General features: G+C 35.4%; 1 protein-coding gene across 1 annotated transcript in view; it reads left to right on the top strand.

Moving 5' to 3' along the window:
* Window positions 1-14913, top strand: part of RNGTT (RNA guanylyltransferase and 5'-phosphatase) — a 168576-nt gene that overhangs the window by 72387 nt on the left and 81276 nt on the right. The window contains 1 exon segment of the mRNA XM_066315130.1: window positions 6904-6972. Within this exon segment, the coding sequence (XP_066171227.1) occupies window positions 6904-6972 (69 nt within the window).

Below are 14913 nucleotides of genomic sequence, written 5' to 3'. Positions count from 1 at the left end.
GAACTTTGGGAGTTTACTTTAACTCTTTTTGTTGAGTTACTGATTGACATCAAGTGCTCTCAAGATGTATGTTCATACAGACAAAATAATGTTTGCAGCTTTTCTCTGTTTTTGTCTAGAATTAGCATCTTGTGTGGATGGCTGTGTGAAAGCTAGGATTAGAGCTTTCAGCATAATTTTTTAAAAAGGATTTTTGGACAGTTTTACAGCCCTGATTTTACAGCCCAAAAGCATGAAATTTCTTTTTAAGTAATGAGCAAGTGAGAAGTTTATACTTTAAGTTCCTTATGCAGTTAGGGCAAAGTAGATAATTTCACTGGTTTACTAAAAATGTAGCAGTTATCTTCAATATATGTTGGTTCCTAATTAGCATTGGAAACTTCTTTAAGCAATTACTTCTTAGAGAGCTTAGTTTTTAATTTATTTTCTACAGTTTTTGATCCTGCTTTTCCTTTATGCGTATTTTGGGTCATTGGCATGAGCCAGGAAATATGTTGTTAGTTCATGATTTTTTCTTAGTGTATTAGCTTAAGAATATTTACTATAAGCTGTGGTTTTCTGACTGTACTCTCCATTATTATGATGCATTTTCTTTATTGCCTTTTATTGCTGGTAAGATAAATATAGCTAACTACAGTGAGAAATGAAGGAGGGTGCATTATAGAATTGGATGTTACCCTGATGCAGATACATTTCAACTGATACTGTTCTTACCTCATTTATTTGACATAAGGTAGCATATCATATTTTTATTAGGAAATGAGTCTAATGCATAGGAAACTGGGTCATTTTAAATTATTGAAAATCTGCTTTTTGACATTTTTACAGGTCATTTGGAGGAAAACTTGAAATCATATAAATGAGAGATCATTTTTGGCTTTGTGAGTGAAATAAATGTTAACATTGAAGCAGAAATCTTTACCTTTTGGCCATGTGTTAAGTCACATTCCTGAGACCATGGGCTGTGATTTCAAGTTCTTCAGAGTTACTTGGAAGAAGCCACTTTGAGGCAAGCAGGCAGTTGTAATAAGCCATTGGCTGGTCAAATACTTTGGAAAGTGCTCAATATATATTGGTTGCCTTGAAAGGAGACTCTTATGAAAGAAAGCAGGGAGTGCATTTTTTCTTGCTGCTGTGGCCCTTCTGGAATATTCTGTTTAATCTAAATGGTATGGTTTCAGTTGATAAAAAATGGTATCTGTGGGGTATCTTTTGAGGACAGATTGAAATATTTGAAGAGTTACATCTGCTTCTTTTTGAAATGTTTGAAATGTGAACCTTGTTTCTAAAAAAACCCTCTTAGAGATGTCTTGGTCAGAGTCTAAAAAGAGGACCAAGGAAGAAAAGTTGAAGGAAGAAAAAGTTGCTGAGAAATAGGAATTAATTTTTTAATTGAACAGGCAGTACTTCATTGGACAGCTTAATGAAGATTGTGGTTCTCCATCACAGCATGCTATAATTTGAGATTGCACAGTTTTCCAAATAAATTCCTTGGCACTTGAGCATATCACTTCAAGAGGAACTTAAATATGTGTGAGAGGAGAAGGTGTCATCATCATAGCTGTCTGAAAGTTAGTCTGAAATGGTGATCCAGGTTATGTCTGGTTTGGAGCAGGGAGGGTAGGAAGCAGTAGAGCTGCCAAAGGTATGTCTTTGATCCTCTCCCATCTGCCCCAGATCGTTAATTTACACTAACTTTGTTTAGATCTGCTGTTTTATTTGCAATGTAATGTTAGATGAGATGATTAGTATCTTGAACATGAAAAAGATAAAAGTCAGCATGGATTGAATTTCATGTGTTTGTTTTTGGGTTTTTTTCCCTTTTTAAAATCTATAATTTAGAAGGTGTGTGCCCCCTTTAATTCCCAAAAGCATGAATTCCCTAGAGTCACTAAAGATTGTTTTGAAAGTTTTGCTGTATATTTGTGGTAAGTCAGTCAGTGAACCAATGTCAAAACTTCTCTGAACACTTTGTTTTGGGCTCTATTTCTGTTAAAATGTGAACTAGCCAACTTCTATTTGTGAAAAGTTAAAGTTTCTATGTTTTATTTTTAAATAATATATGAAACTTTTCTCCCCTATGGCATTGTTACTCTTATTCACATGCTATTTGATGCTTTTTTGCTTTGAGACTGAAAACAGCTGTTCCATTCTTGATATCTTCTCTACTTTTAGACATAAAACAAACCAAAGAATATGTGATGCTGTAGGACAGGGGAAACTGGAAAGATTCTGGTGAGGAGGAAGGAGCACAGACCACAGCCATAGCTTAGAGGACCAGCTTCCCTCACTTGACATTAAGCTGCATTTGATAATATTTTGAAGCTTTGCTCAGCAGCCTGCATATCATCTGAAAGGAAGCTCATACCCCACCAAATGTGTGATTAATTCTTTTCCAGGAGGCTTCCTTTTCAAAATATACTGTTTGAAAGCTGGAGTTTAGAATGTTAGTAGTTTGGATGATGGCTCCATCATTGCCTGGTACAGACATTTATTTTTGGGAAACGTGATAATTGGGATGAATCTGCACTAGACTATTTTTGCATTATTTTAACTGATCTTAGCATAAAAATCATTCTCTGGGATTTCTGATGTCATTCAAAAACAGAATTTATGAAGATTTATGTAGTAAGTTATCTACAGAGATGTATGAGCTCATGTTTATAAAACTTCACAGTTGTCAGGACGTGAGAATATCAAGGCTGATGGTGAGGACTGTCATCCTCGGAGAAAGGGGTGGTTCTTTAAGTTGGACTGAAACATAAGACAGTGAAGATGCTGGCTCTGTAAAGTTAGGAATGACAAAAACCCCATGTATGAAGGTGTTTTATGTTCTGGCTGAGTGGCAATTCCATTTAGAGTTTATTGTTAACTAATACTTGAGAGTGAAATATGTGCCCTGTCACAGCTTTCTGTAGAGTGAACAGGTCCAGATGATCAGTAATTTGAAGGTAGATCTGGAAAATTCCATAGGGACTGCAGGCAGAGTTTTTCTATCTTGAAGTGAAGTGAATCTTGAATCTTCACTTGAAGTGAAGCATATAGCAGTTCTGAAATTGAAAATGTAAGGAATAGGGACATGTGTTTGTCTTATATTATAACAATCCAAATCCAAAGGGATTTTTTGCTGTATCCCAAAGTATTTTGGGACGCTAGCAAGCAGTGTCAGTTTTGAATCAGAAATACAGATGAAATGGTTAGCATATTGTTATTTGCATATTGTGACACAAGAGATCAATAATTGCAATGTGTGTGTAAGGACCTTAGTAAAATCATTTTGTAGAAAATCAGTATGACTTTGCAGAGTCGTCATAATGTTTTGGAATCTTCATAATCCGTGTTGTGTTTCCATGAGTGGGTTTTTTTTTAGTACCCACTGGACTTATTTATTTTAGGAACAATGTAATATCTTCAAACTCATAGAATTATGTGTCTTGGCTCAGAAATACCAAAACACTGCGAAAACCTACTAGCATTGTATGGAATGTGTATGCACCTAAATCTTCTGCCCTTCCTGCTGAAGGAGCAAAGTGTTTTCTTTGTTGGTATAAGTACAGAGAGATCTCTAAAGTAGGAATTTTCAATTATCCACAGAAGAACTGCTGACTAGTTCAGTGTTTTAGCAAAACCAGCTTCAACAAGTTATTAGTGCTCTTTTGGTGACATACTGCTGCTCTTCTTCTCAGTGGTTTAGGAGCAAGGAGAAGTCCTGTTACTCATCATACAACTCCACTCAGTCCACACAATTATACCATTCTTTTGCTTAGAGAAGCATTATTAGATGTAGCAATAATTTTAAATCTGGTTAAAAAGTATGAAAGGAAAAGTTTAAAATAATAAACTGTGATATAAGTATATGGCTTATTGCAGTGCTCACAGGGAAGAAGGAAGCTGAAAGGAGCGAACAAAGGGAATCTCAGGTGGAAATAGATGCCATGAGGCAACAAGGAATTGGATGCCAGAAGAGCTGGTTCACATGCATCATTTACCCATCCTTTATAAAATGTCATTGAGATGCATTGCACTTTATCTGATCCATGGCAGTCATCCCAGTCAAGCAGGTGTGCCATTTATCATGGCGCTGATTAAAAAGACCATTCTGTTCAACTTAATTAGAAATTTGAACATGTGGAGCGTTGAACATTTTTAAAAAGATGAACCATGATATTTGCATTGGAAGTTCATAAACTGAAAAAAAGTAACTTTTTTAGAGTCAAAAATACTTGCTTGTATGTCAGACATACATTTTCTGCTCATTTCCCTGTCATTCCAAACCTTTTGCAATATTCAACAGACAATCTCTACATAGCTTAATACTCAAGGAAATTTTTATGGGAATAATGTCCGAGAAAATGTACAATCCTTCCTCTATTCGCTTCTCCCAGCTGCTAATCCTTTCTAGTCAGAATTTCTTTCTAGAGAGTGTTATCATTCAAATAAATGTAATTGACCTAATGAGGATGAAAGCAGAATAACTGGGCATACAAAGAAGTATAGTTATCTGTTGGGGTTTGTTCTGGATTTAAAATCCTTTTGTCTTTGATGTCTGATTGACACTTGGGAGGAGCTGTCTTAGTGAAAACACGACCTCCAAACTGAGAACATGTTTGACTCTGAAACTGGGTGGCAGCTTGATGGGATAGATTCCTTTACATTTTTAAATTCTGGCTAAGTAGTGAATGAAAAGTATCAGAATGTATTTCTGAAATGGGAAAATTTTAATTTATATTTTCTTCTCCATTTATCAAGTTGTAATAGTACTTTAAGGTAGTTTTCTAAAATGACATGTTCACCAGAGTGGAGAGAGTTGCAGGCCAAGCAGTATGATAATTATTTTCTGCTTTTCTACATACTCTGACTTCAAAGATTGTTTCTTAGGTTTTATTTTGGGAAGGAATACATAATTCAGTTCTGTAAGCTCCAGCACCAAAGTAACTGTCTCCTCAAATTGTACTTACTTAAGAACTTCAAAAACAGAGAGGCAGAAACAGAGGTGATTGATTTCTCTCTTTGCCACTTTTGATAAGTTAGCCAGAAATTTATAAAAAGTAGTCTCAACTAATTTGAAGTTTCTGTCTGGTTTTTGTTTGCTTGTTTGTTTTTTTGTTTTGTTTTGTTTTTGTTTTTTTTTGTTTTGTTTTTTTTTTTTTTTAAATATAATTATTACTTAGTATTAACATTATTCAGTGAGAGGTTTTTTTGGTACATGATTTTAGTGAAATCAGTCTTGTGCATTTTTGTAAGTTTGAAGCATACTCTTATTACAGATGACTGGCCAGTCAGTTTTGGAACTGCTAAGTAACTTGCAAGTGATCCTCAGAGGATAGCTTGTGTAGAAATTTTAAAACCCCACTGTTTAAAAACTTTGACATTTGTTTAAATATTTTTCCAATATCTCATTGCTCTAATAAAAACAAAGACTAACAATATATTCGTGAAAGATTTGGGGATTATTTTATTGGTATTTTGTGTAGTCATATGGTAGCAGATGTGGACATTGTGGACTTCAGCTGTACATTTCAAGATAGCAGCTGGTTATAACAGCAAGGTGCAACTTTAAGTTTCAATTATGACCTTTCTCTTCTGAAAAATTGTGTTTCACTGGATAGTTTCTTGGAATTCACATGGAATTAAATATTTTTTAAAGTATTTTTCCACTTGAGAGTAAAAGTTGAATAGTGAAAGTTTGCTTTATTATTGGAGCTATAGACACAAATACAGGCTAATGACTGGGTAAGAGAAAAAACTTTTTATATCAAAATGATCATTCTGTGCAGTTACAGGTTTAAGTGAAATACATTAAATCATTATTGTTTGAAGTATTTGGCCATTGGGCTTTTGATCCAGGAAACATAAAATTGCATTGCTTTTAGTTGTACAGCCTTAGTAGGATACAAGTGTTAGTTCTCAGCTCCTTTCATAGTTTATTGACTTCATTTGAATAATTTAGTCATAATTTCATCAGCAGGTCATTAAGTTGAGCTCTAGAAAGGAAATTGTACAAAATTAGCAGACCATACCGAAATGATGCTTTTTAAATGGACTGTGATTTACTGGTTCTTTATTTGCTATGTTTTATCACCATGTGATTACTTTTATGCCAAAGTTTTTTCAAATACTACTAAAAGTGTCTACAAGTTCAGGACAGATACTTCATCTCAACAGTAAAACATAAATTGAAATTAATAAAGAGATACTTCAATAATTCTAATTTTTGCTATTGTCTGTTGTACTTCTCCTTGGCTATTTGCTTTTCCTTAGGCAAGTCATAATTTAATATGGAAGTATCTCATCAATTCTCATAACCTGACTAGCTGTTTTCAGTGGTGTGTTTAATTAGATGGTTTTTCTGTGGTAAATTCATCTTGATGGATATATTTATCTCCATATGGAATTCACAGTCTTTGAAAGCATAAAATAGAATATTCTAAATACAAATTAATTCAGAGTTGTTTTACAGACATGTAGCTATGTTACTGGTTTATGCCCTAGTTAGGAAATCTGTCAAACATGAATTTCAAATGATGCCCTGTAGTATTTTTTAAGAAATAAGTTCAATCTAAAGTAAGTGCTACTTGTGTGTTAAAATGGCAAATGGATTTTTTAAGTTGCCCAAAAATTACTTTAGTGTCCTTTATTAGAACTGATACTTCTTTATTTTCTAGTACATAGGATCATCTTGGTTTCTAAGTATTTCTTTTTGGACAAAGGACTTTCTAGTTTTGAGTATTCTTTGTAGAAACTGCTACTTTGTTGACGTTGACATTTCCTGAGCTCTAATGTTAAACCATAAATAAGTTGTTTACTGGCAGACGATTGCAGTAGTAGCATATAATCCACTGCTACTCACTTTGATGTGCATTTCTCTATGGAAAAAGGATTTCTTTCTCTTTTGTTCTACAGCTCCTGGAAGGAAACTTTGCCAGAGAAGTTAGCCATGAAGTGGATGGACTGATATTTCAACCTACAGGAGTAAGTAGCATAAAGAATTGATTTTTCTTGATTTTTCTTCTTTTAGCCCCAGATGAAATTCTCGCTCTCCCTCCCCACTCATCCATCTACTAGCTAATCTTTGTTTTGGTCAGGATTACTTTGCAGTGTTGTTTCTGACTAGTTGCTATCTCATTTGTAGTATGTGTGATTTCTTACTGATAAATGGTGGTAGTTTTCAGGAATCGTCTCATTTTTTTTTAGAGTACGTACTATGGATGTGGGCTGCTAAATGAGGAAGAATTTTCTATTACTGCATGAATTCCATGAATATTTCAACCATTGATTTGAACTCTCATATTATTTTGGTTTTTAAGGATGTTTGCACATTAAAATTTCATTAAAATTAGTGACTCATGTTGTTTTAGTGCAATTGAAGCATGATAAATTCTGTAGCCATGTCTGCCAGTGTAAAGGTATATATGAGTGGCCTGGGAAGAAGTTACCAAAAGGTACTGCAGACAACCAGGAAAAATAATGCAAGTAGTTCTTAAGCTAGCATGGCCTCCTCCATTCTATTACTCCTCCTGTTGAATCAGTTACAGTGAATACACTGCACTGTGTATTGTATGTTGGCATAAATCATGGCTGTAGCATTATCCATCTTGACCTTCTCCTTAGCTTGGAAATCATAGGATGGTTTGAATTGGAAGGGACTCAAACTGTCATGTAGAGATCATCTAATTTCAGTCCCCTGCCTGAGGTGGATAGGGATGCCTTTTACCCCATTCAGCCTGGCCTTGAACACTTCTAAGGATGACCATCCACAGCTTCTCTGGACAGCCTATTCCAGCGCGTGACCACTGTCATAATAAAGAATTTATTCCTAATATCTGAATAAACCCACTCTCTTTCAATTTGAAGCCATTCTCTCTTGTCCTGTCAATCCATGCCATTGCCAAAAGTCGCTCTCCATCTGTTTTTGTAGGCCCATTGTAGATATTGGAAGGCTGCTAGAAGATCTCCCTGGAGCCTTCTCTTCTCCAGGTTAAAAATCCCCAACTTCATCAGCCTGTATATAGGAGAGGTGCTCCAGCCCTGTGATCATCTCAGTGGCCCTTCTCTGGGCTTGTTCTAATAGGTCTGTGTCTGTCTTATGTTGGGGGTCACAGAGCTGGGCACAGCATGCCAGGAAGGCTCTCATGAGAGCAGTGGGGCAGAATCACCTCTCTTGTCCTGCTGCCCTTTCTTCTTATGATGCAGTCCAGGGTTTGATTGGCTTTCTGGGCTGCAAGTGCACGCTGCCAGCTTATGTTGAGCTTTTTGTGAACAAACACCCCCAAATCTTTCTCCCCAGTGCATTCTCCACCCAGTCTGTGTTTGTGCTTGGGATTGCTGTGACCCAGGTGCAGGATGTTGCACTTGGCCTGGTTGGGCTTGGATGTTTGCACCATCCCACTTCAAGCCTGTCAGAGTCCTTCTGGATGGCATCTCTTCCCTCCAGTATGTTGACTTTATTAAGCAAGGAATTGTTTTCAATTATTTCAAATTTGACAGATATTTCTAACCCTTCCAGTTACTTGTGGGAAGTACATGTGTATACTTTTCCAGTTGAAACATATTTTTCCTGATCTACTTCTTATACTGTAGATTTTAACAAGAGGTGATGACACTCCCATCTGGAAATAAGATAAGCCTCTATATTTCAAGTTATACATCAGCTAACTAAGCAATTAGGCCACATAATTTTTTTTAACCTTTTTTTTTTTTAATACATAAAAATTTCCAATTTAAAGCAATACTACTAGGGTAAGGAAAGTTCACACTTTCATTAGAAGTCCTGATGATATCTTAGAATATTGTTAGAATCTAAAGCAATTGTAAAGGTTTCTCAGAAACACTTCCCTGAAAATTAGAGGTTAAGCTAAGCAGAGTTACTACAGCTAAATTTGAAATTACTTTTTCTAGTTGAAATGGGCTTACTGAAGAATGTATCTCTTAGTCACTCTTACAAGAAATCAATATCTGATACGTTTTGTGTTTCTAGAACTTGTGTTTTCTGATTTAGCACACTTAAAAATTTATAACCCAACTAAAACAATTTTCTTTTATAAATTGTTATAAATGTTATTAATATTTAATGAATTTCTTTAATGTTCAAAATTTAATATTGTTTGTTGCATCTGTTATTAAACTGATTTTCCTGGATGAAGCAATATGCAGTTTCCTCAGTGTAATGACTTTCTTACTTGGGAAAGTGTAAGTAATATATTTAGAATGAAAAATATTTTTGTAGACCTGTTACTTGGGAAAGAAGTATTAAAGCTGATTAACTGAAAAGGATGAAGCTGATAGAGATGGCTATTTTGTTATGTGATACAGAGGGAAAATATTAATAGGCAACAATACAAGAAAACAGTATAACAGTGCATAAATGACCCCTTGAGAATAGTAACTGAAATATTTTTTTGTGTTGTAGATGAATGCATGAGGGATTAGGTCTTGTCAGAGAAAATAACTCCCTGTTGTTGATTGGAGGGTAGAGCCCTGAACTTTGGTTATTGTGAAAGTTAGAGACCTTTATAAAACCTGTTTGTCTCAAGTGAAGAGACCATGGCATATCCAGAAGAAAATTGAGAACCGTATTTGTTGACATAATTGATCTTGCAGAAAGAAAGGATAGATGGAAATGATGGTGAGTTTTAGAAAATCAGAGAAATTCAAGAACATCTTTTGGGAGCTCTTGAAATCCAGTGTGTGTTTTGAGGAGTACACAAATGTAGACAGAAATTGAAGCAAAATCACAAAGAAGAATGAAGTGGCAGCAGAGGAGGATAAACAGAATGTCAACATGTGCAGACAGAAAATTCTTTGGGGAAAATTACCCACAATTGCCGTATTTTTTTAGGTGAATGCAGAAGTTAACTATTTGGTACAAGGAATGTTGAGTTTGTTAGCTCCTACTGTTTGAAAGTCTTTTCTGAGTTTCCTTTCTCCTCTGGCCTGGTTTGAGGTGTTCCTCTTGGTGTCTGGTCTTAGACAAAAGCATCGGAACCTGAGCATATGGATATTCCCCACTACCTACAGGCAACACTGGCACTGGGAGTCAGTATGGATGGAGAAAGAATATTTTGTCGTTTTGAAGTTTGGTTTAATTCTGATTTGCAATCAAACTTAAACCATCCAAAATTACCTGTGAATATCTGTTAGCCTCTCAGAGATCTTGGTTTTCTCTCTTTTTTCTATGAGTTGAAGAGATTTGACCTCAAGTGACTATGTATTAATCTAGTTTTGAGAAATTTGTATGCTTTAATGAAAAGGGATTTGTGAAAAAGTTTTACTACTGAATCTAGGGTTTCAGTTAGATGTAAGAGGGTTTGTTTTCTTCTGTTCATATTCCTATCTAAACTCTTACTATGAATAGCAAGGTTCTTGTACTGAAGCAAAAATTATTTTGCACTGTGATTGATGATGGTAGAAACATCATTAAGGAGTAAGGAGATTGTTTTCTGCCCGTGCAGGTTAGTTTGTTTTGCAAGATCAGACTAACTGAGCATTATTCCTAATTCATTGGTTACTTGAGTTACTTATATTGGTTATTGCTTGAAGTATACAGAGGCTTTCATTTCACAGTGACAGTTAAAAGGCAATGGCTGAGGCATTCCATCTCCGTCCCATTTCCTCCCTTCTCAATCTGAAAGCTTTCAAAAATCATGAGAAGAGCATGTTTAGTGGAAATGATGGATGTTTTTGCCTTGTTTATGATTTAAGAATGCTTTGTAGGTAGCTTGATGTGATGTGTGGTTCTTACACAATTCCTGCATTAATGTATAATACTCTTAACAACTCCATTTCAAGAGACAAATGTCTTCTTACTATTGCTTCTCTTCTTCTCTTTGTACTCTTTTCCTTTACATTTTTTCTCTTCATACATTCTCTTTATCCAACAGCCTGTTTCCTCATTAGTTTTTATTTCCTTTTTCTGTTGCTTCTCCCTGACACTTCTTTTCCCTGCATCATTGTATATCCATTTAAGATCCTATCAGTATAACTCCCATATGCCTCAATCAGCTCTATTCTGTCTGATCAACTTTCTGGTTCCCCTACCTGTAACAGGTTGGCAGAGCAGGGCCCGAAGGGAACTGCTAAGTAGGAGTAAAACAGAGCAGCAAGAAACTTCATGGACATTTGGATCATGCCCCAGACAATGAGTGAGTTAATTTAAAAGTGGAAGCCACATGCCTTATTTACAGATTCTGAATGCTTGTGTAAAGATTGGAAGCTTTCAGTTCTTTTTTGGAAATGTTGCTTTAAAACAGCAAACTTCTTACATTTGTTTTAGAGCACTAGCAGGTTACCAGCCTGTATATTTTTAATGAAAATCTCAGAAATGACCCCTTCTGATGGCAGAATTGGCTCTCTGGCCTCTGCCCACTCATCAGTGAAATTACTTTTCACGTTTACCTTTGTAAATCGTACCGTTGCTAGATATCTCAGACTGTCTAATTTTTATGCTAGTAATCTCCTAATAACCAGCTTTCTTGCTGACTAAAGCTATTAATTTTCCTTTGCTTTGGGAAAGGATGTAAGAATTATTTTCTTACTTTAGCCAACTAAATGAAGACTCATTGGCCATCAGTTAGGAAGGCCTAAGGACAGCTTTTGAGCATCTATGAAAGCATGTATCACAATTTAAAATCTTTTGTTTGTGTTTGCCTCCTGAGCTCTGTTACATTTTTGCATTGGCTTTGGCTGATTTCTGTTTGGTACTCCTCCATGCTTTTATTTTGGATGAGGAATAAAGTCCAGTTGTGTGGAACTGGGATTTTTAGAGGGAAGGACGAAGGGCAGCTGCTGAGCTCTGTTCTTCTAAGATAAATGTTATTTTAAAGAACAGCTGAATTATTTAACACATAACTCCCTATACTGAATACTAATGCAAAGCTTAGCCTTTAAAATGAAAGAATAATGAACAGGTTTTTATAACTGAATAACATTGCATGAGTTATTACTATATCTTTTTTCCATTCCTTTGGCAGACTTAGTAGTGATCTGAAATGCTTGGTTGCCTGTTAATTATTTGTGCTATTCCCACTGTATAATAGGCTGTGTTATTTTCTGTCATTGTAAAAGTTCATCCAAAATCACTGAAGTTAAAACTGAATTAAATATCTCCATAAGATACCACCAAATAAAATATCTCCACGATTTATTCCATTAAGCATTGCCAGCTTGTTCTAAATAATCCTATATAATTGGAAAGCCTTTTCTTTCACAGTATGTATTTTATCAAATGGTGTGTAAATTTTTAATCATAGGCCCAGTCACTTGCTGGCTTATTTCTGCAACTCAGACATCCTGTTTATCAGTGATGGGGCAACAGTTATTGTTACGTATTTCTGGTGCTATAACACGTAATTCACAGACAGACTCAGATATACCAAATATACTCTCAATACCAAAGCTGATATATAAAGGCTTAGGAAAAAACATATAATAGCACAGATTTTTGTTTCTAACAAATATATGTTTCTGGATTTAGCTTTCTGTTTTTTGTAGTGATTCATGTAAGATTTGGAGGCAATGGAATAGAATAGACTGGAACAGACTATTTCAATTGCAAGGGCCCTAGAGTGATCATCTAGTTCAACTGCCTGACCACTTCAGGGCTGAACAAAAATTTCAGCATATTATTAAGCACGTTGACCAAATGCCTCTTAAACACTCTCATCTCTGGGGCATTGACCACATCTCTAGGAAGCCTGTTCAATGTTTCACCATCCTCTAAAGTACATAAATGCATCCTGATGTCCAGTTTAAAATTCCCTGGCACAGCTTTGAACTGTTCCTGCTCATCCTATCACTGGGAGAAGACATCAACACCTCAGTTTGTTAAGACAGAAACTGATTTTTTTCTCTGGAGTTTGCAGCAGAAGTAAGGAGAATCTGGAGAGAATAATTTTCGTCAGTCTTTTGTGTTAATCCATGTTACTAAAACCTTTCATCTTTAGAGTATCTCTTTGGGAAATGTGATTTCTTCTGTAAGAGGAATGTTCCTTACTGAATCTATTGCTGTCAAGGGATGCTGTTGTCATATCAGTGTGCACTTCTTGTGCAGTTGTGGTTTTCCTTTAGCAGTGAACTTGCTGACAATCTCCTGAAATGCCACTGAGCTTTGCAACTCTTTTCTGCCTGTGAATAATTGTTATATTCAATTTCCATGGCAATGTTCCTTGCAATTCATCTCTTAAAGTAGCTATTCCTCCCTCACATATACCATTCTTTCATATGCTTTACAAACATACGCAAATATATTAGCAATATATTGGCAATATATTTTGTATATACTTCCTTTGAGAAGTTTTCTGTGACTGTACAAGTAAAACTTTTATACCAACTCAAGTTTGTCTTTGCCCACGTGGAGTGACTTGTTTTCTTATTTTTTTTTTTTTTTTAATCAGAAAACTAGAAAATTAAATGCTAACCTAAACACCAGTAAGTAAGGTCTAATTAAATTAATTACAGCTTATTTAATTAAATTGTTAGACTCCTGGATACAAGTACCATGATTTTTGAAAGTAGCAGATTTGTATGATTTTCACTTACTTTCCAAGAATATGAAATAACTCACACCCTAGAAAATATCTACATTTCCCTCTTTTCCTTTATGAATAATTTTTAGTCCCAAATACAGTAAGGTTGGGGTGTAGCAAGTTTTTCTTGTTTAACTTTCTCCTCTTGGTCCTCTAGTATATTCAGATTTAAATGCAAACGTATTTGCTATTTGCCAGAATTGTTTAACCTGACTTTTTTAGTATGTCAACCTGAATAGATGTCAATGCCTTGAGTCTGATTACCTTAGGAGAGTGCTGGTCCTAATTGGTATGTTGTCTCATTTGCTTGCTAATGACCTGGACTGCTTGAGATTCTCTGATTTCTTAGGCAGTGAACTGCATTTATGGGTGCTACCTAAATGGGTTCTTCTGTGATCTTCTCTTGTGCAGTTTAATCATTCTGCCTGCCAGTGTCAGTAGGAAAGATCTTTCCTGCATAATGTGGACTAGTCATCCTTGGGATTGTCAGTTGACATTAATGTGGTGGCTTCTCTGCATGTGTTGTTTAGGAAAAGAAAAAAAACACTTTCTCTGCCTGCTACTGTTTAAAATGTTGGGAAAATAAAGTTGTAGAATCATCAATCATAAAGACTTTCAAAAATGGTTTTTGTACAGTTTCTTTGTCTCAAAGCCAGCTGTCAGGGAGCTTGTGGAGTGCACTTGCTGTCATGCCTCTAACTGTGATTGCATGTACCTTCTAACTGAAATAAATAGGTAAATACTAGGAATATATACTAAAAATGGGATTTTTGGGTGAGAATACCAACACAATAGTTCAACTTCTGCAAAACATAGCTATTCTAAAAGAATAGGTCTGTGTTCCAAAAACTGCATTGATTTATATGTGTTGTGGATCCATTTTGAAAAAAATTCTCAAATCTCTTTTATAGCTGGACAGGGAAATCTAAGAGAGTTTTTGATTTGAATCACTGAGAACTCCTTACTGAATCATCGGATTCAGCTCTTGAATAGATTAATGAAGTGGTCACTTGTCTTCATAGCAGCATTCCGACTCATCCCGAAATTTACAGCAATCTCTCCAGGACTGAGAAGCTGATAGATCAGGGATGATTTGGAAACTGGACCATATAGTAGAAAGTATTTTGTCAATACTGTTTTTCCTTCAGATCCCAGAATAGATATCCATGAACAGAGTACTTCATTTATGATCCCTCTGTACTCTTTCTATCAAACTGAAAAGATTTAGTAAAGTGTCTAGAAGAACTAGGTTGTTGTGATTGTTTTCTTCCAGTTCTGTTTTCTGTACAGGGCAGAAAAGGCAGCCAACAAACCTTTAAAGTTTTCATGGAGATCCTGCATAAAATGTTCATGTTCTTTATTAGGCAGGAGCAGAGTAATAAAACAAAAA

This window comes from Sylvia atricapilla, chromosome 3 (genome assembly GCF_009819655.1).
Source record: "Sylvia atricapilla isolate bSylAtr1 chromosome 3, bSylAtr1.pri, whole genome shotgun sequence".
In the NCBI taxonomy this organism is placed as follows: domain Eukaryota; kingdom Metazoa; phylum Chordata; class Aves; order Passeriformes; family Sylviidae; genus Sylvia; species Sylvia atricapilla.
Note: the sequence above shows the minus strand (reverse complement) of the source record. Positions and strands in the feature narration are given on the sequence as shown.